At 39.9% G+C, this 27,806-nt stretch overlaps 2 protein-coding genes and 1 long non-coding RNA gene across 4 annotated transcripts in view; 1 reads left to right on the top strand and 2 right to left on the bottom strand.

Annotated features, from left to right (window-relative positions):
• LOC125691159 (uncharacterized) overlaps positions 1-17,036 on the bottom strand; it is a 65,562-nt gene extending 48,526 nt beyond the window's left edge. The window contains exon 1 of the mRNA XM_048940169.1: positions 16,775-17,036. Coding sequence (XP_048796126.1) covers positions 16,775-16,867 — 93 coding nt within the window. The 5' untranslated portion in view covers positions 16,868-17,036. The remainder of the gene's footprint in view (positions 1-16,774) is intronic.
• LOC125691160 (uncharacterized) overlaps positions 1-27,806 on the bottom strand; it is a 125,415-nt gene that overhangs the window by 76,077 nt on the left and 21,532 nt on the right. The gene's annotated exons all lie outside the window — the stretch shown is intronic.
• The window catches only part of DTNBP1 (dystrobrevin binding protein 1), a 62,239-nt gene continuing 51,808 nt past the window's right edge, over positions 17,376-27,806 (top strand). Inside the window, exons 1-5 of one of the 2 annotated variants that reach the window (XM_048940167.1) lie at positions 17,376-17,524; positions 20,293-20,343; positions 21,626-21,676; positions 22,530-22,590; positions 26,356-26,488. In XM_048940167.1, coding sequence (XP_048796124.1) covers positions 17,469-17,524; positions 20,293-20,343; positions 21,626-21,676; positions 22,530-22,590; positions 26,356-26,488 — 352 coding nt within the window. In that variant the 5' untranslated portion in view covers positions 17,376-17,468. Of the gene's footprint in view, positions 17,525-17,797; positions 17,886-20,292; positions 20,344-21,625; positions 21,677-22,529; positions 22,591-26,355; positions 26,489-27,806 lie in introns of those variants that run through there. The other variant, XM_048940168.1, reaches the window with a different exon arrangement.

A 27,806-nucleotide genomic window follows, 5' to 3' on the forward strand; every position in this document is an offset into this window, starting at 1 on the left:
ACAGAATTACTAAGTTGTAGTAAATAAAGCTGGATTGTTTTGTGTTTTTTTTTTTTCCTCCTGGAGTTTGTTCTTCAGTCTGTCTTAAAATTTGAAGACACTGAATGGTCCATTTAAAGCCAAGTAGGTTTAGTGCAAAATAAAATACAGACTCCAGTACAAAGTAGCTAAGATCTTCCTCTGCCACTGCAAAAGTTCAAGTATTGGAAAGAGTCATTACGATTTATATGCAGTAATGCATGTATAACACGTATATGTAAAATATGACTTTTATTGTGTTATTCTTTTTTTCTTAGACAGAATCTTTACGGGGAAAAAGGCAAGGCAAGAAATAAATCTTTGAACTAACATGAATATTTAGGTCTGAGAACTTTGACAAGACCTGAATTCTAGATATATGACAACAAATTCCCTCAGTGAATATGTAAAACCTTGTATGTTTGTATTTATACAAATAATCGTTTAATGATATTTAGAAAACGTTTTCAGAACCCCAGTATCATACAAGCTAATCTGAAATAAATGAATTACTCCTAGGGACTGAAGAGTTTGCAGAAAATACCACTATGACATTACAGTAAGTATCAGAAAACACAGTTTTAGCTCAGTCTTACACATAAAGTCTGGGGCATTCTCTCCTCTCAAAGATTTGTGCCTTTAGTGTACAGGCTACAGAAGTGAAGTCAACTTATGAAACTTGTACAAATGCATAAAAAGGAAGTACAAATGAGGTCCTAAATGGTCATAAGCTGAAAACACAGTACTATATTCTAAGCAAGTGTGGGAATCAAGTGTTGTTTCTGCATTAGAATTGTATAATATTATTTTTATTTTATGATCTCCGCTATCATAGTTCCCAGGAACACACTGTATATATGTGTATATATGTACATTTTGTCATACACACTGCAAGAATATCCTGCACGAGAGCAAACCAGAGAACAAGCCATGGCATGCCGGAGGAAGCGCCTGACATTGGGAAGGCCTGACATCATCCCCCAGTGCTCTTTGTTTAACGATGATGACTTTAAAGAAAATCACCATATCAATAGGACAAGGAGAGCACCGAGACATCTTGGAGACAACAGGATGACTGCTGACTGGCACCAGATAACAAGTAAATAACAAATGTAAACCTTCTGATAAGATTGTGAACCTGGAGTACCCAGCCATTGGGGAAACAGGGGAGGGGGAAGGCAAGGGGGAGAAAACAGGGTATAAAGGCTGTCATGTTGTGTCCATAGGCGCGCTCCTACTTGTGGGACGCCCGCCATTGCAATCGCGAATAAATTCTGCTTTTATCAGAGATACCGTCCTGACAAAAATTACTTGGATTATTTCCAACAATTTGGGGGCTCGTCCGGGATTATTATCGCCTCTTTGAGAGTTTCCCTATTGCCCTGCACAGGATTGGTGCACCCCGCTGATTTCAGCGGTCCTGTCTGGGTGCTGAGGTGACTCCTTGGTACGGCCGATAAAAAACCGAGACTGTTTCATAGAGGACGGACTCTGTAAAAGCCAAGGGGCAGGTAGGCACGGGTGTTGGCCATTGCGACCCGGTAACTTCGTGCACGGACCAAGGTAAGGGGATTTAACTCTTTCCTTGGGGGTCGGTTGAGACTCTTTGAATGTGTGTGACTGAGACGCGCTGTCAGTGCGAAGCGAGTGCTGAGTCCTGACCTGCGGTTCCGCTGTCCCGCGAGGGGCACGGCCAGGGACGGACGAAGCGGCTGTGTTGGTGAAAGGAAGAGTCTCGAGAGGGAACTGTTGGTGTGCGGTACCCTGTGCGCTTGACGAAGTGCCAGCAGTACACCCCTATTAATCCGAGATAGGAGTATAGTACTCCTGAGGGATTGGGCCCAAAATCCGAGAATCAGAGTGTGGTAACCTGTGAGCTGGGGAGTTCACAGTAGCATTCTGGAGGGATGGGTAATAGGAGTTCCCGAGAGCAGGGGAAAAAGGTCCCCGGAATGGTGCCTAGAGAGAGCCAGCCCCTTGGGAGAAGTGTTTCAAAATTGGAAAATAATCCCAAAACTAGGAAAAGAACAGGGAAAAGATGTTTAAATACTGTATACAGTAGGGAGCCACTACAGGGAAAATCATTATTTTGACCAAAATAGGAGTCTGACGAAAATTGGGCCTATCAGACTTTGTATTTATATCTCAACAGTAAGACTCCTTTTCTGAAACAGAATTGGCTTAGGTCGCTTAATGAGTGCAAGGAGTAAAGAAATGTGCCTCGCGAGGAGTCCAAGTTCAAAGGAAATGGGAAAGAGAAGCAGAAAGATCATAAATGGGATCCCTTAGATAACTTCCCCCCCTTTAATTTCTAAAGCAGTGCAATTTTTAAAGCGGCGGTGACCTCTCCAGAGGAGGAGAGTGGGTGCTGCTGATCTGTGCAGGGTCCTGGAGAGAGGATGCGCTCTCAATTACTGAGGGAGTTGGAGTAATGCGAATAGGACCTGGAGAGTTTTCCTTTCTCTAATACTAACCTTACTAATACTTCACTTTGTCCTCTTAAGGCAGTCTTAGGTAAAAGGGAAATAGGGTATGGTAATGTAATGCCTGCTGTTTTTACTAGAAGAGAAGTTAGGAGTTGCAAGAAGAATTCCTTAACTGAGGATCCTATAAGTGTAGCAGAACAATTAGATCAATTTCTAGGGCCTAATTTGTACTCACGGATGGAAATGATGTTTATCGTTGATATGTTGTTTATTGGAGAAGGAGGTTGGCAGCTATGCAAGTGTGGGAAATGAATACAGAGGGAAGGTTGAGCTCTGGAGGGAGGCAGAGAGAGGAAGGATCCTGAGGATAAATTGTACTGATTATTGTCACTGTCTTTATGATTGTTAAATGTTTATGTCCTGAAGGTGTTGTGTTATGTTATGTTGTGTACGAGTCTGTTATGGAACAAGGGGTGTCTAAAGTGATATGAGAAGACCCCCTGGGTTGTATTTTGGCTCACTGGAGAAACATTGTTGGTGAGCCAGGGGGAATATTGAATAAGAAACCAGGAACGTAAATGGAGTAATGGGACCAGTTGTATAATTGAGTGCCCGAATCATGAGACCAAGTGCTGGGTGTTTGTGGAAGCTGAGGAATTGTGTTGTTTGATTTGTGGATTTTGAAGGCACTGGGAGAAACTGTCTTAATGGTAAGTGGAAATGCAATTGTTAATGGTATGTGGAATTGCAGTTTTAATGGTATGTGGAAATTATGTGGAAATGCAGTTTTTAATGGTATGTGGAAATTATGTGGAAATGCAGTTTTTAATGGTATGCGGAAATGCAACTTTTAATAGCATGTGGAAATTGTGTGGAAATGCAGTTTTTAACGGGATGTGGAAATTATGTGGAAATGCAATTTTAATGGTATGTAGAAATGCAGTTGTTAACGGTATATGGAAATTATGTGGAAATGCAGCTTTTAGTGGTATGTGGAAATGCAGTTTTAATGGTATATGAAAATGCAGAAATGCAATTTTTAATGGGATGTGGAAATTGTGTGGAAATGCAACTTTTAATGGTATGTGGAAATTATGTGGAAACGCAGTTTTAATGGTATATGAAAATGCAGAAATGCAATTTTAATGGTATGTGGAAATTGTGTGGAAATGCAACTTTTAATGGTATGTGGAAATTGTGTGGAAATGCAGTTTTAATGGTATGTGGAAATGCAGTTTTAATGGTATATGGAAATGCAGAAATGCAATTTTAATGGTATGTGGAAATTATGTGGAAATGCAATTTTTAATGGTATGTAGAAATTGTGTGGAAGTGCAATTTTAATGGTATGTAGAAATGCAGTTGTTAACGGTATATGGAAATTATGTGGAAATGCAGTTTCTAATGGTATGTGGAAATGCAGTTTTTAATGGTATGTGGAATTGCAGTTAAGGTTACAAATAGTGGAATTGTGGAAAAACAAACAAACAAACAAACAAAAAAAATGGCAAAAAGGTTAAGGAAAACAGTGAGTTTGGGATATTAGAGTTGGGCCGGCACGAGAACACATCCCCGCACACCCCCCCCACTGCGGCTTGTAAGAACAGCTTGGAGTGGGAGAAAGAGCTGGGGGCTGGAGCCTCCCGCTGTGATGTGAAGGGTGCAGTGCTTGTGAATGGGGATGGGACGGACATTGGAAGTGAGAACAGCCGGCATCTGCAGAGCTGGGGAAACCCGGTATCAGTGTGAGCACTGGAAGCCTGGGGAGAGAAGGGAGTGAAACTGAAATAGAATGTTAGTAATGGCTGTGATGATGAGAGTTTGGGAAGTGAAAAGGGCTTGGGAAAACAAACTGAGGAATGCAAAGTTGAGCAAGGTTAACAGGGATGTCCTTACCTAGAAGAAGAGGTAAGGGGAGCCTGGAAGGACTCAGGGAGAGTTCCACCCTGCCAGGACTGAAAGCAGCAGGGGAAGCAGGCTGAAGAGGTTTATTTTCTGGTACCTCTGGGTGCGTCTTACTGTTACCCGTAGATGATTTTTGTAATAGTTGTAGCAGCTACTGGCAAGAGAAGTTTACTTTTTTTTTGGACCAATTAAATACAGGCTAGGAGAACAAGTAGGAATATATAAATTCTTGTACATGCCAGGTTCTCCAAAACGATTATTTGGGCATGACATGTTAGAATAGTTGAATGTAGAGATTAAATTCAGTAGAGACGATTGGACCTACTTGTCAAGCAAGAGCAATGGACTGAAAATTTTAAGTCTGGCTTTAACACAAACTGGGAAAAGCAATGTTGTACTGCCAGAAGTTACGTAAATCCTACATTGGGTATACACAGGATTGCAGGCATCAGGGATGCCTGGCAGAGCCAAAAATGCAGCCCAATGAAAGTTAAGTTAAAGATGGGAGCCAGCCCAACCAGGGTAAAGCAATGCCCTGTGAGGATACAAGATTGTAGGAGGATAAAAGAAATAAAAATAACTTTTTGGATTTTGGATTACTAATTGGATAGAAATCCAAATACAACACCCAATCTTGCAAATGAAAAATTGGATGGCAAGAGCCATAGTTTGGTACAAGGTTTGAGGGCAATTAATAGAAAAGTTGAATATATACAACTCATGGTGTATATCTTTATTAACCAAGCTAAGGAATAAGCAGGTGGGGTTTACCGTTCTGGACTTGAAGTACACCTTTTTCTGCCTGGTTTTGCCAAAGAAAGTCTAAAATTATTTGCCTTTGAATAGGAAAACTCAAATATGGAGAAAAAAAAAAAAATTAAATTAAAAGTAATAATAATAATAATAATTCAGTTAACCTGCACAGTGATACCCAGGGTTGTGAGAACAGCCCAGTGATTTTTGAGAACTGGTCAACTCGTGAGCCTGAGATTTGGGTTCACCATCTCACAGTGGAACTTTACTGCAGTACGTGGATGCTACAGTAACAAAGGACTGTGTGCAATAGACTGTGAGCTTGCTGAATTTCTTGATTTAAATGGCTATCAAGTTTCTCAACAGAAAGCACAACTGATCAAAGAGAAGGAAGCAACTTGCTGAACACCCAGAACACCAACGCAGAGCTGCCTCCAAGCCAGCAGTGTGACTGCATGGAGGCTGTCTGTACAAGTTGTTCAGAGCTACAGGAGGAACCGTTGGACGATGCTGAGGAGTCCTGGATTCATCAACGGAAGCAGTTTTGTGAAGACAAGGAAAACTGTAAGGCAGGACATGCAGTAACTGCTACTGACAAGGTAATTGAAGCAAAACCATTACCTGTGGGGACTTCCACTCAGAAGGCTGAAATAATTGCCTTGACAAGAACCTTAAATATATGGATGGATGCTAAATATGCTTTTGGGGTGGTACCCACACGTGGTACCATCTGGAAAGAGCAAGGATTGTTTACACACAAGGAAAACAAAATCAGCGTGATGTAAATCTACCAAAGAACATCATGGCTGTTATACATTGTAAAGGACATCAGAAGATTGACACTGTACAGGAAACTGGAAATATGATGATGAATCAGGTGGCAAAACAGGCAGCTGAAGGAAAAGAAATTGGTGAACAGCTTTAATTCCAGACGGTACACTTGAAATACCTGAACCTTAGTCAGAACCTATAAGGTACTCTAGAAAGGATAGGAATCTAATGAATGAAGGGAAGAGAGCAAGCTGACAGATGGGTGCATACCCAGATGGACACACTGTTGTGCCCGTTAGTATTTTATAGAATTTGGTTCTAAGGGAACATAATAAAACATGGGGGGGTTCAGACACCAGAAAGTAACTGTACAATCCTAGTACCAGGAACAGGGTACGAGTGGGGCTTGTTGGAAAGGGAACCTTCCAGGACAACAATTGCAAATTGATTTTTTTTAACTGCCAGGAAAAATGAGGGTTTTGATATATGCTAGTTGTAACCAATACCCTTTCAGGGTGACCAGAAGCATTCCCTTGCAGGACCAATAGAGCCAAGAAAGTAACCAAGGTACTTTTGCAGGAGATTATTCCAAGGTTTGAGTGTCCTGCAACAATACCCTTCAACCAGGGAACTCGTTTTATTGCAGAGATTGTCCAAGAGGTCAGCAAGCATTGGGAATAAATTGGCAATTGCACACAGCACACAGGCAAGTGGTCAGGAGGAAAAGATGAACTATGTAATTAAATCACAGGGTGTAAAACTGGGCCAGGAAGCTGGACTATCCTGACCACAGTTGTTGCCTTTGGCTCTCCTTAGTACCAGAACAAAACCTAGAGCCAAAGATGGGTTAAGTCCTTTCACAATACCGTACAAAAGGCCTTATGTTGTACAAACGGGGATCTCTACCCAAGTAGGGAGCAAAATACTAACTGAGCATGTGATTAGTCTGCAGGAATAGCTTTGAGAAAAGGAGAAACTGGTTCTAGGAACTAGAGCCCAAGGCCTTGATATGGCTCGATAATATGTATGTAACAAATCTCTTTTAAGATTCGCCCCTGGGACCAAGGTAGGTAGGTCTGTTCCAGGCACTGCTAACATCCCACACAACAGTGAAAGCATTGTGAATACATCATACTAGAGATAAGAAGGTCTCTCGAACACAATGAGAACTGAAATCAGCTGGACCCTTAAAACTGTGAATCTAAGGACAGAAATGTGGGCTCTTGTAACTGTTAGAAATGTTAATTTGATGAGTGCAGCATTTAATGTAAATACTTATGTATCTCTTGTGACGAACATTATTACATATCAATATTGTTTGGTATGTGGGCAAGCTAAGGATTTAAACTTTTATCTTCTTGTTGTTCCTGATGATTTTAAGGCAAGAAATCAAACTGTTGCAGGGTTTGAGTCACTGTCCTGGTGGGTGATGATCAACAAGAATGTAGATTGGGTTAACTACATCTGTTATAATCAATGGAGATTTACAAATTATACAAAGAGTGCAATAAAGAGAATTGCAGGACAGTTATATGCCACAAGTAGGGTGGCCTGAGAAAATAGGATCTCCTAAGATATGATAAAGGAATGTATATGTAACACTGGGTACTCGTTGTTGCACCTTTATCCCAATAACACAGCTCTGGATGACATAATAATGAAGGCAGTGCAAGGACTTGGTGCCACCCTTGGCAATGAAGTGGCAGAAAAGAAATCAGGAATAGATACTTCTGTCACTGGATGGTTGGAGTTCTGGTTTGGTAAATGGAAAGGGGTGATTGTATCTACATTTACTTCTTTGATAGTAGCAGCAGGAGCCTTGATGGCCACTGGTTGCTGTGTTACCCCCTTTGTGAGGGGACTAGTAGAGTGAGCACTAATAGATAGTAATATAGATATAATAATTACTATAATAATGTAGATAATAATGATAGAGAGAGCACTATTGAAGCAAGCACTAAGGGAGCCATTACATTTGGAAAAAATTTTGGTATTAGAGGAGATGGGAGATAAAGAAAGTGAAGATGAGGGCGATGTCTATAAAAGTGAACCTTAAAGAATTGCAGAAATCAACAATGTATAAAAAAGAAAAAGGAGGGAATTGTGGGAATCAAGTGTTGTTTCTGCATTAGAATTGTATAATATTATTTTTATTTTATGATCTCCGCTATCATAGTTCCCAGGAACACACTGTATATATGTGTATATATGTACATTTTGTCATACACACTGCAAGAATATCCTGCACGAGAGCAAACCAGAGAACAAGCCATGGCATGCCGGAGGAAGCGCCTGACATTGGGAAGGCCTGACATCATCCCCCAGTGCTCTTTGTTTAACGATGATGACTTTAAAGAAAATCACCATATCAATAGGACAAGGAGAGCACCGAGACATCTTGGAGACAACAGGATGACTGCTGACTGGCACCAGATAACAAGTAAATAACAAATGTAAACCTTCTGATAAGATTGTGAACCTGGAGTACCCAGCCATTGGGGAAACAGGGGAGGGGGAAGGCAAGGGGGAGAAAACAGGGTATAAAGGCTGTCATGTTGTGTCCATAGGCGCGCTCCTACTTGTGGGACGCCCGCCATTGCAATCGCGAATAAATTCTGCTTTTATCAGAGATACCGTCCTGACAAAAATTACTTGGATTATTTCCAACACAAGTAAGATTACATAGATGATAAGCAGTTACAGAATCACAGGATGGTTGGGATTGGAAGGGACTTGTGGAGGTCATCTAATCTAAAACCTACTCAAGCAAGTTTGCCCGGAGCAGCTTGTCCAGGCCCGTGCAAGATGGATATTGAAAAAATCCAAGGATGAAGACTCCATAACCTCAATTGGAAACCTCTGTCAATTCTCAGTCACCCTCCCAGTGATATTCAGATGAATCTCCTGCGTTTCAGTTTGTACTCATTGCCCCTTGCCAGCACAGACCTTGTATTCTTTTCATGTTCCCTCCAGGTATTCATATTCAATGACAAGACCTCCTGTGAGCCTTCTTTTCTCTAAGTGAAACAGTCTCTACTCTCTCAGCCTTTTCTCATAGCACAGATGCTCCTGTCCTTTACTCACTTTTGTGGCCTTTCAATGGATTCCCTCCAGTATGTTCAAGCCTCTCTCTTTCTGGGGAACACAGAATTGGACACAATAATCTAGGTATGGCCTCACCAGGGCTAAGCAGTCACCTCCCTTGACTGGCTGACTCCCTAACATTGCCCAGGATAGCCTAGCCTACATTGCAACAAGGAGATATTGCTGGCTCATGTTCAACTTAGTGTCCAGAAGAACACACCGTATGGAAACATATCTGTAAAATATATTTTCTTCCTTTTCAATAGTGAAGTATTTAATGTTGCTACCATGTACAGACAGTGGTAATACGAACAATGGCCTGTTTATTGCTTACTCAGTGAAAATCATTTCCTAGCTGGAACTGCTGGATTTGGCATCTACCTAAGAAAATAAACAAATCAAGACAATTTATGAAGCCAAAATAATAATAATAATAATGATAATAAATTCAGAGTTGGAAGAGCAAAGGACTCTAGCCTTCTAAAGCCAGACCTCAAAATTTTGCACTCAAACAAAAGTTTCTGGTATGAAGATCTGAGAGCAGTTCATAGTCATATTATAATGCTGAAGTCCAAATCTGAACAATAAATGTTTGTTTAAACTCTTAACTCCATCACATCATTGTTAGAGGCATGCAGAAAAAAGGCACGAAATTCTGGAGAACAAGGGATTAAAAGTTATGATGATTAAAAGCGTGATTTTTAAGGCACCACTTGATACTCAGCACAGAAAGAACTTCTGAAAGATGTAAAATTTTTTGTTTTAAGGAAAGATGAAAAACCTGTCTAGGTTTATTTTATTGCCCTTTCTCAGTAAGAAAGATGCAGGATATCAATTTGAATGCCTGGAACTATCTTTGAGAAATATGTATGCTAGAAATGTTGTTGTGACTAACAGTGAGGGCTCTTCTGAGAGCAAAAATATTATTTTTAAGCTTTACTTGGTCCCCTTACTCTGCTGTAAATGGTGTATATCTGTGCTACTGAGATAAGGTGAGATTTCATACACGTCTCTAACAGGAAACTATTTTTTCTTTCTCAGTTTAATGCAGACCTTTTGCTCAAGGCCCTTTCAGCCTCCCATGCCTTCTGTGTCAGAGATTTGGCCCAAACAATGTTAACTTCATTCTCTTTTGTTCTTGGAAAGCACAAACCAAGAAGACATCCTACAGAAGCGAATAGTGTACCTCAGAGCATTATATCATTAACAACAGATCCAATCAAGTTTTGCCATTTTACATACTGGGATATACATGTCAGAATCACCAAACGTAGTGCCTTAAATTTGGCACTGAAGTGCTCTTATTTCAGATGTGGCAGAATAGACGTAGTTCCGTAACTACATAACTGTCAATCCCAGTGGTTTTCTGTATGAACAATGTTTCCCTGTCTATGCAATGCATCTTGATATGCAGCAATGACAGCTACTTTCCAAATGAAAAATATACCAGAGAGATAGAGAGAGAGAAGGCAGACACCACTTTAAATCAAAACTTGCCTACACACTTCTCAGGTCTACCCCAAAGTTGGCTTTGTAATTTGAAATATGGAGTGCTTTCCAGGAGGATGAGGTACTTTTGCTGTAACTAGTAAAGCAACTCTGATCGTCACAACAACTGTAAACAGAGAGATAAAATAAATCAAACTGACAAAATGCACTGCGATAAGGAAGTTCTGCAACAGTACAAGAACCATTATGACTATTTCATTTCATTCAAACTAAATTATGCTCAATAAATAAAACATAATGTGACAAAAAAAAGTTCTGTATCCAAGCTTCTTACAGCATAAGTGGATTAGATTCCATGCATAACAGGCTAGTAAACAGCAGACCCATACAAACTGAGGAAAGAGAATTCAATTTCAAACAGTATGAAGTTGACAACTGCAAGAGCTATTAGCCAAATGTTCAGCAGCCAGCCAGAAGGTGTCAACAAAAATTGCCTTAAGCAAGAGAAGCAAACAAGAGGAGGAGTCATAAAAAAATTAAATTAAGTCATGCGATAATTGTCACCAGAAAGGCCAGTATGACAGATGATTAACATCCTGCTAATGGGAAAAAAAATCCAAAAAAACAAGAGCTGATTTAATGTAAGATGAAGTCACTGAAATCAGCAGTTAAGAACCAAATACTTAGCAAACTCCTACATTAACAGCAAAGGAACAGCCATTTCATCCTGTTAGTTTCCTGTAATTCCCTTTAGAGTTCACATGGATAATGAGTGATTAAAGTCTGTGTGTATAAAACTAAAACTGTGCCCTAATTGGGTTTCACTGAGCTAATTGCTTCTGATCAACAAAGCTGACACATAGTATGCTTGTCCTTCAAACATCTCACTCCGGGCTTCATTCTACTTCCCTCCAACTTAGCTTCTGGCATTCAGGGGAGCAAAAATTTGTCATGTTAATAGAAAATAGAAAGTAATACAGAATAACTAAAGTAGACCAGTAAACACAGGGGAAATTGATATTTTATATGAATTATATGCCCTTGTGTTTCATGACACATCCCATTCACTTGTAGTGCTTTCATAGCGTTTTTGTAGTCCTCTCTGCAAACAGTTTCTGTTGCTTCACTTACATCAGCACAGAGAATCAGTAGAGCCTCCCAGTGCTGACACAGCATATAGCAACAGAAGAGGTTTCACTCCTGGAACACCTCTGAAAGACAAAAGCTTTGCATAAGTTCTCTCCCCCACATCCAAACGCACATCTGCAGGTGTAGCTGTAGTCACACTGGCATTTTCTTGGCAATGCAGTGAAAAGGAGAACACACAACCTTTTCCTCAGACAGGGCAATTATGCGTTACCGCCTAGGGCAACATCTAACATGACTACCCAAGTAAAATTATACACAAGCAACAAAAAATAGCAGACACAGACATAACTACTTAATACTACTTCAAATGTTATTGTACAGCATTCAGCCATTCTTAATACATCCATTTAAATTCCTTGACAGCAGGGATAAGATCAGTTATATAAGCTGTGCAGTCTACAATGTGTCTTTTAATTAACAGGCTAAACCTGTTCAATATGGACTGCTGTATGTAAGATGAAAGGTCCTCCTCCCAAAGACACAATAACACAGCTTCATTTGAAATCAGCTGTTACTAAGTCAATTCCCCTACATCATTTTGACAGAAGTGACAATATAAAAGTCATTGGAAACAGCATACCCCAGTATTCTGCTAGGACAGAAGGTCCTAATTCTCTTGTTTGATTTTTTTAAAAACTATTTTTACTTTTTTAATATCATCTGTATTGTCCATGGAAGTACAAGCAGAGCAGTAACAGCGATTTTCTCTTGCCTAAGCAGGAGGAAGGAGCTTAGTAAAGCGACACTGGGACAACATCAAACACAAGCGGCTACTTCCCACTGAGATTGATGCCATCTGTACCAGTAGAGTTTTTGAGATGTCCTTCTGAGACAAAATAATCTAAGAACTGCACTTAAAGTGTATCAGCAATGTTTTGCTCATTGGAGATAAACGTACTTCCAGGAAAACGAACACTGCCACGGCTCTATTTTGTTTTTCTACACACAACTGTGCCCTCTAGTGGAACTGGCTGTTTCACTGCATACTCTTTAAATCAGCACTTCATTTGAGCCGTGCTCCTCAGAAGTTTTGACCACTGTTTTCTGACAGGAAGATGTTGTATTAACTTCAAAGAATTTAAATGCAGAATAGAACATACAGTTTCAGTCCCCACTTGAAATCTCACTGGTGGAAAAACAGTCAGAGTACACAATCTTATTACTCAGTCTCATATCTGGCAGGCTTCAAGCAGCAGCACAGTTAACATTTGGTCTTCAGCTGTCTCACTGACAACAGCAGCACTGAGGATGTGATGGCCTTGACTGACTACTACAAAAGCAAAAAGAGAAAAGACTAGGAATGAAGTGAAGGAAGAAAAGGGGATGTGAGGAAAGGAAAGACAGCAGATAGACCATCCTGCATTCTACATAGATTTCAAGTTCTGTTATGTGGTAATAGCAAAAATTTTGCACTCCGTTTCACAACTAAATGCAGCTGACAGAAGAATAAAAAATATGAAGTCATCCCATTCAATCTGGGTGTATTTCAGGATAAGAGCAGTGCTGCTGAATATAGTCAATCCTTTCAGGATGTGTTTTCCCATGGCATCTACATAGTTACATATAGCTACGGGTTGCCTCCTTTAATCATTGTCTTACTGTGGGGTACCACACATACAAACTTTTACTCTTCACTTCAAAAATCCCATAGTCTTCAAAAATCCCATAGAAAAAATATTAAACATATATCTTCTTTCACGCTGTCAGAAAGACGTCCACAAAAATGTTAACATCTAAAAACGTGTCTTTGAAGCTTTATAAACCAGGAGATCAAGTCCCACGGCTGTTCTTTCTGTGAGAGATGCTCTCTCAAATGTTTTGGGTATGTGGGACAGTATGTGAATGTCACTGCTCCATATTCATAAGCGTATACACTGAGGCAATGTCACTAAACATAGTTTAGCTCTTTGTTACCTATCTTTGGCTGATGCAAAAAGTAGCCAAATGGCTCATACAAAGCCACCTATGAAGAACTGATTTGCCTTATCACTACAGCTCTGCTTGCTGATCACCACACTGGACCCTGGCTACCACCTCCAAACATGACCTTGACCTGAGAATGGAATTTCTGGCTTGACCTCAGCTCTGCCCCCATCACCTTGAGGTTTCCTGATGATCTGGACTCTCGGCTGAATCTCACTACCATCTCTGGACCTGTTCACCCCAATTGGGCACTGTGTGTCTGAACCCAGGCTGAGTGATTTCCCTCAGCTTCTGTCCCTTACAGAGCAGCTGGCCCCCACTTCTCCTTCAGACCTTGAACCATTCACAACTGCGTGCAAAGCATGGTTATGAGGCTTTGATGTGGGAAAAGGAACCTGGATTCAAATTTATGATAGGCTATTAGGTGCAAACAATATTGTACCTTTACCAAATAGGCCAGCATTCAAAGATTCACAGGTGAAAGAACATATATAACATACATTTGTACCTCTGTCCTTCACATTGCAACTGTTTAAACTGACAGTCAGAGTTACTTATTAAATTAGTAACTAACTTAATTTACTTATGTAAAATGTAAGTAAGTTACATAAAATGCTTTTTGGATTGTCCATCAGAGGGACTTCATGTTCTTCAGGGACCAGGAAGGCCTGGAAAAATGTGGAAACATGCAAAGAACTAGGGCTGACTTTGGTCTGCTTAAGCTGTTATAAAAATGCAGCCTTACTTGAGCCTCAAAGAGCTGCTAATCTACAAAAGGGCCCTCAATTCCCCCTTGGGTTATCTAGTCAAATGCATTTCTTTGCTTTTTGCTTTACATATTTGTTGCTTCCCACTTACATCACTGTTCTTTACATATATGCAAAGCACAGAAAGCTTATGCTTTTGTTGTAGAAACCTGTATAGCCATGCAGAATACTTACACAAGGTTTTACCTGTATTAATAATACCAGGAAAGCAAGCGAATAAACTAGCAAAATCATGTTCAAATTTGAGTCTTAGTATCAAATAATCACCTGTTAAATAATCACTAAATTAACAGAACAGCTCATTGATATTAAAAAGTTATTTAGGATGAATTTTATCTGCATAAAACTAGATCCAAATTAATTTCATACAGAAGTGTGTTGAAAGTTATGTATTTGTTTCAGAAGCTTCCATTGCTGTCCAAAAAAATAAATAAAAAAGAAAAAAAACAAAAAAATCGATGTGCCCAGCTAATGAGGAGTTATCATGATATATGAACACAATTTTTGAAATTCAATGCTCTTGTACATTAATTAATTTGTATTATTAAGTAATCTCATATAGGGCTCAGAATGAAGCCATGCAATTCCATCCCATGCAATGATGATGGGAATGCTAGAGCTCCTCACTTTCTGGATTAAATGAAGAATGTTCAGAGCATAGCAGTATGAATAAGAAGTTTAGAATGTGACTACAAGAAGAAATAAAGGAACTGGGCTTACTCAACTTTTAAAGAAAAAAAAATAGAAATTAAGTTAAGCATGGGACCTGATAACTTCAGAGAGGTGGCAGGATTGCAGACACTCCTTTATTTTACATTCCTAAGAACCTGTAAAACAAAACTCTACATGGGATACAATTTACTGCCCTTGAGTATCTGCTTTTACAAGTCTCCTCTGTTCTGGCATTTCTAGGATTACTGTGACTGTTAGAACTAAGTTGACACATTTCTTTTCCCAAATTTTAGGCAGCAATGGCAATGAATTTGCAGTAGGACAGCTGTTTCTGCATAGCTTCTTTTTAACAAAAGAAGCACAGGCGTTTAGAAATATTTACTGTGAATTAAAAGAGCAACAGCGGTTGAAAAACTCACAACAAAAATGAAAATATACAACACTGAAGAAGTTCAAATTTCTCAAAGGAAAGGTGAAAATTAAGGATTAAAATCCCCGTTTCTTGAAAACTTACATTCCCACAACTTTTATATTACCTAAGGTCAGATCACAGAGCTTCTGCCAGCATTTGTAATTCCTGTCTGCAAATACATCAAACTTGCTGATTCAAGTCCTTCTTCTCTTAGTATTAAGGCTGAACTATGCAGGGAATGAGAAAGTCTGCACTTTCAAACATTGTGTTGGCTTAAGCAAAATGAAAATAGTGTATAAATGTCATATGCTTTGCTACAGATCTTCATATGCTGTCTGCCATGAAAGCAACCTTTCTGACCTCAAGATGAGCTACACAAATGCCAGTACGTGTAGTGACTAACCCTGTCACCCAGTCATCCTTCTCTTAGAAGATATTTAGCTCTTACCTTGTATTAAGGCCACAGAGCAACTCTGCTTTTCAACAAGCCACTTCAGAAACAATCTACAGATCTCATGGCTCTAACAGCACACAAGTGGAGGATGAAAGGGATTATGGTGTCAATTTTCCAGTTGATTGAGTGTACCTAAGGGCCATTATGACCCATACAGTATCTAATGACAGACACAACAGTCCCTGTCTGCATACGTTCTACCTGTAAGAAATTAACTCAGTGCTCTCTACTGCCTGAAAATTTCTGAACTTTTAACCAAAATTTAATGGGTTAATAAATACAATGTTTTCACTTGAAAATCCCAGTCAATTTTATTCTTAAAAACAGATCTCAATTCAGTGAAAATTTAAGAATCAAAAGATTCATATAATTCCTGTGTCTTCAAATACTAGCTGAAAACATACATGGTGGGAGGCCATCTTCGTATTACTGTCAGTAGCTCTGAAATGATCTGATTCCTTCTAAGCTGTCTTTGGACTCATTACACCTCTGGAAACAGCTGTTATTTGAATATATAATTTTGAGAAGCTTAATGAAAACCTTTAATTGTGTCATTTACTATTTGTAATAACTAGAGGACTATGTTTTTGTGTTCATGCGTTTTGGGGTGGATGCCTCTCACTCTTCTTAAGAATCACTAACACCTATATAAAGTATTACAGAATCACAGGGGTTGGAAGGGACCTGCCAACCAGGGATGGTCTGGATACCATGGAGTCCAACCCCACTGCTACAGTAGTTTCTCTAGAGCAGGTCACAGAGGAAAGTGCTCAGGAAGGTTTTGAATATCTCCAGAGAGACTTCACAACCTCTCTGGGCAGCCTGCTCCCTCACAGTTCCCTCTGTCACCCTCACACTAAAGAATTGCTTCCTCATGATTGTTGGAACTTCTCATGTTGCAGATTTTTGCCTTTTGCTCCTTATCCTTTGCTGGAAACCACTGGAAAGAACCTGGCCTCATCCACTTAACTGTCACACATCGGGTACTTACAAGCATTGATGAGATCCCCTCAATCTCCTCTTCTCCAGGCTGAACAGACCCAAGTCTCTCAGCCTTTCCTTGTAACGGAGATGCTCCAGGCATCCAGTTGTATTTGTGGCTTTCTGCTGGACTCTCCCTAGAAGTTCCCTGCCTTGAACTGGAGAGCCCACAGCTGCACACAGGAGCCCAATTGTGGCCTCACCAGGGCAGAATGAAGGGATCACCTCCTGGACCTCCTGCTCATGTTATTTTTAATGTGCCCTCAGATACCATCTGCCTTCTGGGCCACCGTGTCTCACAATGCCAAGCTATCGTCCACCAGGACACCCAGCAGCCTGTGGGAGACCCGAGAATTTCACTTTCCAGGCTTTTAAGACTTTGTTGCAAAGGAGGATTCCCTGAGATCACGCCTACCACAGCGTCACCGACGACGGTGACGTTACGGTAAGGGGCTGGAACTACTCAGCCGCTGACTGCGCGTTTCACAAAACCTCGAGCTGCATCTCGAGAGATCTGAACGCTCTCCATAGCCCTTCCCCGTGCCGCCCCGCACCTCCCCCATGTCAGCAACAGAGGGTCGGGCTTCCGCTGGGGGCGGGCCGGCAGAGAGGCGTCGCGGGATGGGGGTGGGGGCTGAGGCTCCGCCTCGTCTCGCCTCCAGCCCGCCCCGCTCCGGCAGCCGCTACGGGAGGAGGCCGGGACGATGCTGGAGACGCTGCGGGAGCGGTTGTTGAGCGTCCAGCAGGACTTCACGTCGGGGTGGGTCGCGCCGCCTGGGCCGTGGGGGCGGTAGGGCGGGAGTGAGAGCCGAGCAGGACGCGGGGGGGGGGGAGAGCGGGTGACCGGGTGCTGAGCGGGGGAGCGGGACGGAGGAAGAGGAGGAGAGCGCGGAGGCGGGGCCGCGGCCTTCCCTCCTCCAGCAAGGGCGAGGGGCCGGGGCTGCGGTGCCTGCCTGCCGCTGGTGGGCCGGGAACCGAGGGACAGGGGCTCGGAGAGGTTGGGAAGGCAGCGGCCGGCCGGGGCTGGAGGAGAGGAATAGACCGCTGCTTGGAGAGAGGGCGAAGATACGCCTGGGATCGATGGACGAGCCTGAATGTTTTATGAGGCGGCTGACCTCCGGGTCAGAATTAACGTAATGGTGATCCGGCGGCTGAAAAGCTTCTCTTTTCCTTGAAAGACGGGAGTTGCTGTCACGTGAGGGAAAGGAGCGCAGGATGAGTGGAAGCAGTGTGCGTTACGAAGTACAACATACCTCCCTGTGCTCCCTCACCAGCTCTTTTTAGGGTAGACTCAGTGTTGTTGTGGTTTAACCTGGCAGCATCCAAATGCTGCACAACCTCCCGCCCCCCCCCCCCCCTCCATTTCTTTTATAAATGGTGTCATTCACATGGTGAAACGATCTGATGGTCATTTAACTTCGTCTGACATCTGCTACTGCAGAGAGCCAGTATGTTTTCGTGTGCTCTCTAATTTCCCTCCTTCCTTGCGTTGCCTTGTTTTGATCTGCTTTGGGAGCAGCTTTTATCATTTCCATCTTTGTGTTTCAGGAGCTCCGTTAATGGTCTTTCTCAGGGTGACCCCTTTTTAGTGCATTTTTGTTGCCAACAAGGGCATCTTGGAGACCTGGTAGCCAGGGGTTGTGGAAAGCATTGGTCTTTCTCCCATATTGCCACCAGAACATGAATTGTCCTTCTTTGCACCCCCATTTCCCTCACTAGATGATGCAATCTCAAAGCCATCATGTTTTGAGTTATTCTCTGAAGTAGCAGTAAAAGTGACTGACTTGTTAACTGTACGTGAATGCAGTTGGGGCAGTTGGATCTTTTGTACCATCTTTTCCAGGGCTTCTAAGGAGAGTATCTGTTCCAAAGGAATAAGGGAGCAGTTATTTACAGCTGAAAAACACCAATGTAGGGGTCATGTAGCTTGCAGAAGGAGCACTTTGAAGTTGTTAGCCAACGTACGAAAAAAATGAGTTCTCATTCCCCTGCTCAGATGTGTCTCCTATCTACGTCTGTGTCTCCTGTGAGTTAGGTGTCTAGATTTTGACCCATTTAACTGCAAGCAATCTTTTACAGAAGGAGAAGGGGAAAAAAAAAAGAGGCAAGCTGTCTTTGTGCTCAGGCAGCAATTTGTATGCTTCTATCAGACTGACGAGTGCTGTGGTTCACACTGCCTGTACTTTGTACAGAGAGCATTGCTGAAAGGAAGTCAATGTTATGAAGCCTGGTGATGCATCCTTTAACCTTTACTTCTGACTGCACGACACGTATCCTAATAAAAGAGCTGGCAATTGTGAGCCAGCATTTTGTTCAATCCCTGCATGCAGCAGAGTGCTGCTTTTACAGGCAGAGGTGCACACTGGGGAACGTGGTTGGAGAGAAGGGCAAATTGCAGTGCCTTCTGGAACAGTGTTCCTCAGAGTGCTGTGCTTGTTGCCACTCGGTTGACTGTTAAGAGCAGCTCTCAAACAGAGAGTGCAGACCTGCCTTAACATGTCATCTTTTAGACAGTCAACCGGTTCCTAGAAGGTGGTGAAGACTGTGGGAGTTGAGCTTATTCTGGGTTATCTTTGCATCAGAGGTGTTGCTCAGGCACTGGGTAGCTCAGAATCATGTGTCTCTGTGTAGTGGCTAGAACAGATCCTTGGAGCTCATGGGTCATTTCATTTTGCTCTTATTTGTGTCCTTTATTTCTTCCTATCCCTTGTTGTTCCAGTCAGCTGGGATGCCAGAGGACATCCATCATCTTGATGGGCAGAGAACAAGCAGGTTTTTGTTCCACACTCTCTCGTGATAGCCTAGCAAACACATACAGGTTGACTGAAAAATAAAAGCGCAAAGAGCTGTGTGGTACTAGTGGAGGGCTTTGTTTTGTTATTTGTTTGTTGGTATTTTTTTATTTATTAGGGCAGAAAGGGGGAATATTTGTTCTTGTTTATTTATTTTTTTCTTGGTTTTGTTGTTTTAAGAAATTTGATTTTAAAGAAGCAAGATACCAGTCACTTTGAAACTGGCCATAGATGAAACAAACCTAACTTTTGCCTAGTTAGCAGTGAACTGTAGTAGCTGGCAGATAAAAAGTACTCATACTAGTCTTCTGTTGATGGAGTTATGGCAAGTGGGTGCAAATGTGCAATATGACTGTCATGCTTGTCCTTGGCACATGTCTTCTTATAGGAGACATTCTTCAGCATGGTTTGGCTATTTGTATGCAGAGATGTACTTGTTTTCTAAGGGAAGTAGTTGAAGTATCCAGAGCTGAATGACTTGAATATGTAGCTCCTGATAAACTTTTTTTTTGTCCCCAGTTACTCAGTGCATTTGTAGGAAAAGCTTACTGTTCAGAATCAGTGTAGGTGGCAATAATTATATATCACAGTCTCTGCAGAATCAAGTGAAATTGGATTCATTTCTGAAATAAGCTGATATAAAATTAAATGTAATAGACTGGAATTAGCGTGTTATGTGTTCAGACAAGTTGTTCTCTGTTGGAAACATCTAATACTTACATGTTTTGATTTATAGGTTGAAGACTTTGGGCGATAAATCAAGAGAAGCAAAAAAAAGCAGACAGAGGTACTTATGTGCACCTTAATGTATAGCATTAATCCCAGGTGTTATTGTTAAAGAAAAATATAAAAAGGGCTCTTATAGTGCATTTACAACAACATTTATATTGAATTTTGCAGAATCTTATTTTAGTAACAGAAAATATTCTCATTTTGATTATATACTTGGCTTAATAGAACTTCGATATGCCTAAATTTTTGATTGTAATACTCTGCAAAAGAGTCAGGTTGCAGTAAACAGATGTGATTTTCTACAGTCTCTATGAGTTTCATGTACTAAAACTGTAATTTTTTTAGTGTAAAAACAAAAATGAACCATTTATTGTACAAAATGTATGTAGAACAGGAAAACAGAAAGTGGAAGTACCATCTCTACTGCAAGAACCTTTAAGAATCATGGCTGGTTTTTATCCTCTGCACTTTAGTATGTTGTTTCAACCTATGTAAACTATAGGGGAGGACTGTCTAGGTTTTCAAGTTGCAGGAGGACAAAGCTCTGAACAAGCTGGTCTGCTGGCACTGCTAGCCTTGCATCGAGCAGGAGATTTAACCAGAGACCTACTGGTGAAGTCTGTGTTCACCTCACTGAATCTATGATTTTTCCCTTGATGCAAGGGGAAAAAAAGATTTTATCTGTGTTATTTATATTTTCCATTCAAATTGCTTGGATGACAGTGAAAAATTACCTATTCTGATAATCTTCCAAGAGACTGATCTTGGATGACATCAAGATCTTCACATAATACATCTTTAAAAGTACTGCTGTGTTTATTTTCTTTACCTGATGGTACGTTACTTTCATGTTTCAGGCTGTTAGCAATGAATACATCAAATAAGAAATCAATAGCACGCTAGACTGACAAACATTTTTAGCTTATTATTTACTGTAGCATGTATTATTAAAAATTTTTTACTGAGGATAATAAGAACTTGACAGTAGTCTTATTTTTAGAATGTTTCTGTCCAGTATTATAACTTAAACCAGTGCTCATCCTGCATACTTGTCAATTATACAAAAAAGAGTTTCATACGAGCAGTTTTCAAATCAAAGAGTCAGGAACAGTTAAGAATGAACTACCACAAAATAACAGAGAAGACCAGGTTTGGAATATTCTTTAACATATGCTGTGTCATGGACTTTAAACATGAATTGACAAAATGTGAAAGTGAACAGTAGCAAATATTCCTGTGCTTAGCATGTCTGTCAAATGCACATTTGTGTGTGTGCCTACATAGCGTATAACAGCCTTCTGTTAAATAATGTTTGTACATTTACATTTTCCTTATAGAACTGCTCAGCATTCACCAGAGTTTTCTGCTGGACTGGAATTACTGAGCAGGTATAAGCTTCAATTTCTTTGTCATTCCTGTTATTTCACAACTGACTTCACTAGGTGAAGAAAATGAGAAGAAAATGAAGGTGTTCACGTTACTGTTAGTTTTCTTGATCTTCTGTAATGAGTAGAGTGGGGTTAATTAGCAGATAATAAATATATTTAAAGCTTGCACAGTTCCTAAGTACTGTAATTTTGGTGAATTAGTTGTAGCATATGAAAAGAAGCGTTTGAAAGGTAACTTCAGGTCTAATGCATGAGGAGGAAGGATAGCAACAGCGAGGCCCAGCCTGTGGTTTAAGTTTGCTGTCTTACAATTTTCTTATATTTGATTATTTACTTCTGTTGTAACGGAATTAGAGACAATATTCTTGTCGTTGCCATGAAAATAAAGTGTTTTCCATGTGCATTTCATCACAACTTTTGAGTAATGAGAACTGTCTACATTGTAAATATCTTCCTGTTTGTGTCTTCGAAAACCTGTCTTCACTTTTTGGGGAGGAAAGAGGAACAAATTATTAGTCCTGTTTGCTTGTTTGTTTCATTTTCTCAATGGAATTGAGCTCCAAGTACTGCGTAAGCCTGTAGTCCATAGTTTCGTAAGTAAGTCTGGGTTCATTTAGATCTTATTATGTGCTAGCAGTTACAAAACAAAAATACACACAGATTAATTCCTATTTGAAAGGAATTGCTTCATACTGTGTATGTCTTCCTGGTATTCACTGTTCTAATTTGACAGCTTTCAAAACTGTATTTCTGTAATCCCTGTAAGTGCGAGCACACCAGCACCCATAAATCCTTGTTGTTAATAAAGAGGATATAGCTGGAAAAAAAAGTCACTTATCTGTCTTCTCTTCAGATATGAAGATGCTTGGGCTGCCCTTCATAAAGGAGCCAAAGATTGTGCAAAAGCTGGAGAGGTAAGAAAACAAATGCTGCTCATTAAGGTATTTACATGTGTACGTAATTGTATACTACATTTTTTAGTTCCAGAGCATTAGGCTGTTTCTAGCCACCAGCTGAGCACCTCCACAGCATTGTTCAGTGGGACAGGGAGAGAACAGAATGAATAAAAGTGGATGGTTCAAAATGAAGGCAGTTCAACACCTGAAGGAGAAAGGAAAAAACAAGTAATGCAAAAGCAGTCACTCACAACTATCCATAAGCAGTCCAATGCCCAGCCAGTCTCAAAGCAGCAACTTTGGGAGAGCAGCATTATTTCACTGTGGTTTTAAAGTCATGCTTGAAAAGCAGCTAATGAATGAACCACAGTGTCCAGTTCTTGGTTTTGAAAGCTTTTAGAGATTGTTGCTACTCAGCAACAATACAGGTATTGTAAGAATAGCAATTCTCTGTGATCAGGTTTCTTACAAGGTTTCTTATAACCTGTAGGAGTTTTCTGAAGCTCTCTCCTGCTTGCTTTCTGGTTTTCCTGTTGTTGTAGCAAGCACTGAGTGTAACTTCCTAGTGCTACTAAAGTATTTTTCAGCTGATACACTGATACCCAGAATACCTTGACTTTTCCCTTGTGTGTTCAGGCAGTTAAAATCCCTACCTGTGCTTAAGCAGCAAATATTAATTACATTAACATACTGTTTTCCTGGGGCATATTAGGTTAGAGAAGGCTACTGAGCAATACTACTTTGCTGAAGTGTGGCAAGAAGGTGATGGTAGAAGACACATCCAGGTGTTCAGACAGCCTGATTTTGCACTTTTCTGCTGTTACCTGGAATATTTTGAGTTACCTGGGAATATTTGAGACTGCTTAAGACATTTACAATAAATGTAAATGATAATGTAATGCAAGCAATAAATAATGTGATTTGATGCAGACAGCTGCAAAAATGACGTTGCATATTACCACTGTGTAAGTCCTTAGCAGCACTGACAGGGCTGGGAAGTACAGAATATGTGGGGTTGAGGCATGGTGGTGGTTAGTGGCAGGGTAGGGCTGTTGCTGTGACACTGCTGCTGCTCCTCCTGGTGGGCAGGAAATGGCAAGATTTGACCTGTCTGGCTGAAAAGATTCAGAAAGTTCCTGTGCCTGCTTCTGACTTCTCTCCTGGAATTGAAGTAATGAGTTCCATAGTTTATTTGTGGCAAAAAGAGAAAGGCAGCTGCAGTAAGTGCTACCTATGCATTGATCTGGTCCCCACCAGACCTCTCATTTCAAACCCTGCTGAAGGAGGAAACAGGATCAGCTGTGTGGTGTGATGCAGAGCAGGACTGAGCTCTGTGGTTCTCTGTCCCAGTTTAACCTTCACTTTGCATCCTTCCTGATTCTTCTGGTTTCTATAGCTTTCTCTGTCTTCCAATATATGAAATCTCTCACTGCTTAATGTATTTGAAGAGCTGTATTTGGGGTAAGAAGATATTTTCATCTCTCTCTTGCTTTAATTGGATGCCCACCTTTTCTACCAGTTCTAGTGAAGATTCCAGATACTAGGGATGTATTTCTCTGCCACATTTGTGTGCTTTGCTACTCATTGTTATTTTTAGGAGATATCTTAAATAGGTTTCATACAAATCCTGCAGTACTTGCAAATTCTAAGAGCATTGGGAGTTTCCAGATATATAGAAACTAGTGTAAACTTAATCTCACATGTTATGACGACTGGGAAAAATTAAAATGGAGAGCTTCTAAAAAGACTAGAAAATTTTCTATGAAGTTATCTAAACTTGAGGGAATCTAGAATACACTTTTATGAAAGTAGAAAATACAGATTTCAGTAACATCAGAATTGCTTAAGCATGTGGGATTGCACTGTATTGTATCAGGCCCGAAGGTCCACTTGTCCACTAGCCTGTTTCTGGTAGTGGCCAATTCCAAATAGATCAGACAGCTCTCTTAAAAAGAAAAAGGAACATGAAAATTTCAAGGTTTAATTACTGCCTGCAGTCTTGCCATGTTAAATTATAGATGCTAATTTACATTTCCATCTACAAAATTACTCTAAAAATACTGCTTTTATATGCTTTTAATGTTAGTTGTGTGTAATTATCTCTGGTCCTTATGCCATCTATACAAAAAAATCTTGCTTTTTGTCTGATTGATTTAATATTTATATGAATTCCTTATTTCACTCTCAAAAACTGATCTGGCTTTATTTAAAATAAGGATGTCAGTCTTCTGAAGCATTTGATTACTCACTGAGCTTTGGAATAACATTTCAAGCCCTGTCTGGTAAAACAGGATGGCTTTTTGGCAGGCTGTGTAGTTGGAAGTATTTGGAAACAAGTCATTGTTCTTCTGAAGGTATTTGTCTGAGGTGCATAGAATGATACTACAGTACTTTAAGAACTTCCTTTTCCCATTTCTCAGACTTTTTCAGTTTCTGCAATTAAATTCTATGAAAACTGAAACAGTCAGATTGAAGATTCACCCAAGGGCTGCAGTTCTATGCGAGGGGAAGAATAAGTAATGGAACTAAGACCAGGGAAGCCGTAATTGAATAATCTCAAGCATTGTATATAAGGGCAACTTCTGTTACTTAAGATCTCTTGTTTTTGCTGCATTTTGTTGCCCTATATTTATTTTTTTTTTTAGAAACACCACTTTTAAACAGTGTATCCTCCTCAGAAACTTTTATGTATATATAAAATATACTTTTACTGTATAATAAAAGTTGCAGAGAATCAAACAAATAAAGAAAGTTGTAGAAGTATATTCAGAAAGATTTGCAACTTATATAAATATCACAAAAGCAGAAGAGGAAGACTGATGCAAAGGTAACTTCTTTTAAAAACACCACTCTTTTCATTTCATATTCTTAAGTATTTGGTACGGGCAGAGTTTGCACTTTAGTTGTTAAGATAGTGTATAATCAATGAATATAAAAATGTTATAATTATGAAATAAACAAGAGAGTTTGGCTAAGCAGGCTATAATAACAAAAAGAGAACAGATAGAATGCTTACCTGCATCCTGGGCTCACTGCAAAACTCCAGAGAAGGGATCACCAGAAAGAGACCCTTCCCCACTAGTAGTCAGCTCTTAAATAGGCCTGGCTCCACCCTTTCTGGCAGCACAGGTGAATTGCCCTCACCTGTGCTCCCAGGGCTGAGTCACAGCTCGCCTCAGGTGTCAATCAGAGGTTCCCATACAGATGGGCAGCTGTCTTCTCAATGGATTTTGATATTATGAAGATAAACATAGCATGTCACAGACTTCTAAGGATGGAACTAGTTCAGAAACAGAAGCTGCTTCTAAGCCAACTGTTCTGTTTTCTGGGGTGGTAATAGGTGAGAAAATGGGGAAAAGTTGTATTGACTTGATTAAGTGGACATGACTCAACAATATTAAACTAAGTTCTCAATTTAAGTAAGCCTTAAAATGTAGCACTGCAATGTTGTTAATGCGTACCAGTGCAACTCTACTGTCACAGTTTCAGATGTACGCTGTTTGCTGTTGATAAAATTCATAAAATGTGTTCTCTGTTGATAAGTATAGTGAGAAAAAACTTTGTATCTTGTTTCAATCAATGCATTTGATATAAACATTTCATACTATGGAGGACTTTCTTAAACATGTTGGATATCTACTTGAGAAATATAGAAGTTGTGGTGCTGTAAAATGTTTTGTACTGACTTGATGCTTGTGGAAGTATGAATTAAAAGAATTGGTCAAGGTGCTCATAAACAGGTATGTAAACTTGCAAGCAAAACTAAGAACCTGTTTGTTTCAGCTGGTGGACAGTGAAGTTGTGATGCTCTCTGCACACTGGGAAAAGAAAAGGAACAGTCTGGTAGAACTACAGGATCAGCTCCAGCAAATACCTGGATTTTTAGCAGATCTGGAATGCCTTACAGCAAGCCTAGGTAAGGTTTTATAGACATAACAAGCATTCAAGTCAGTACAGAGCCTTAGACAGAAGTTCAAATGTTGTGAATTTCATAATAAAATTTAACTTAGCTCCTCAAACACATTGCTTTTATAAGGTAGTTGTGCTTTCACTGGTTTTGTAAAGGAGCAAAATTTGTCCTGGTTGCTCTCAATATTTTATGTGTCATAATTTGGGTGGAAAAGGTTGTATGACAACTGCAGGTCTTGATAAGATCGGTTGAAAATGATTGCTATTGAAGTCTTGAATTCTGAACGATACATAAATGATGTCAGTGTTTGTTTTTGTATGAGCCTGTTTCCTTTAATTTATTAATTTGTTTTAAATGATCATTTGTTCTATAGTAGTTCTTTGACTTGTAATTACTGTATTTATTTTTGGAGCACAGAATGTATTTCACTTTTTATTACAATTATCTTGTACCACATGATTCCATAAGAGTTTACTGTGTGCAGTAGCCCTGTAATATTGGCTTTTTGAAAATCTCTCTTGTTTTCTAAGGAAATATCAACTCCTATAATGATTTATTTAAATAATGAATTTAATGTCATCATGTATGAAGTAATACAGCCTACTGGTAGGCCAGAGATAAATAATATAATAAAACCTAGTGGAAATTTCTTTATAAAAATAAAGATTCATAAGATCATAAGAATAAGGATTCATAACTGCAAATGCCATAAATTTTGATGAATGTGAGTTACCTTTCCACTGACATTAAAGCTGGCTGCTTTTGGTCTAATAAATTTCAGATAAACAGCCTTTTTTTGTGACCTATGTAAAATCAGTCTAAGTCATGTACAGTTTCTTCCACTTTTTCTGTATAACAAGACATGTTTTTTATTAGCACTTTATTTGTAAGCCCAACTTTGGTACTCTCATTATCAGTCAGCCTTCCATTAAAAACTCATGTAAATGTACTGTATATGATTCTGTGGCTGTTGTTGAAATACTTGAAGAAAAAAGGACTCTCTTATAAAAGCAAAAAGAGCAGTTGTCCTTTCAAAGTCCAGCATCTGAATCACCATTTAAGACAATTTGAGATATTGTAGAAAATATCTGCTTGCCAATATCTGGCATGCTTTTCTTAATATAAAGTACGCCTCATGTTTTGTCAGGGGCATTTGCTCTGATGTTTGTCTTGATTTCAGTAAATCAATGTAAACAAATGTTGATTCAAATCCAATTTCCTTTTTTTTTGACCAAACATCTTAATGTTAAGCATCAAATTGATGCTGATTTCAGAGAGGCTGGTCTCAAACACAGGTAACAGATCAAATGAAAGTTGAGAATAT

Source organism: Lagopus muta, chromosome 3, assembly GCF_023343835.1.
Source record: "Lagopus muta isolate bLagMut1 chromosome 3, bLagMut1 primary, whole genome shotgun sequence".
NCBI lineage: Eukaryota > Metazoa > Chordata > Aves > Galliformes > Phasianidae > Lagopus > Lagopus muta.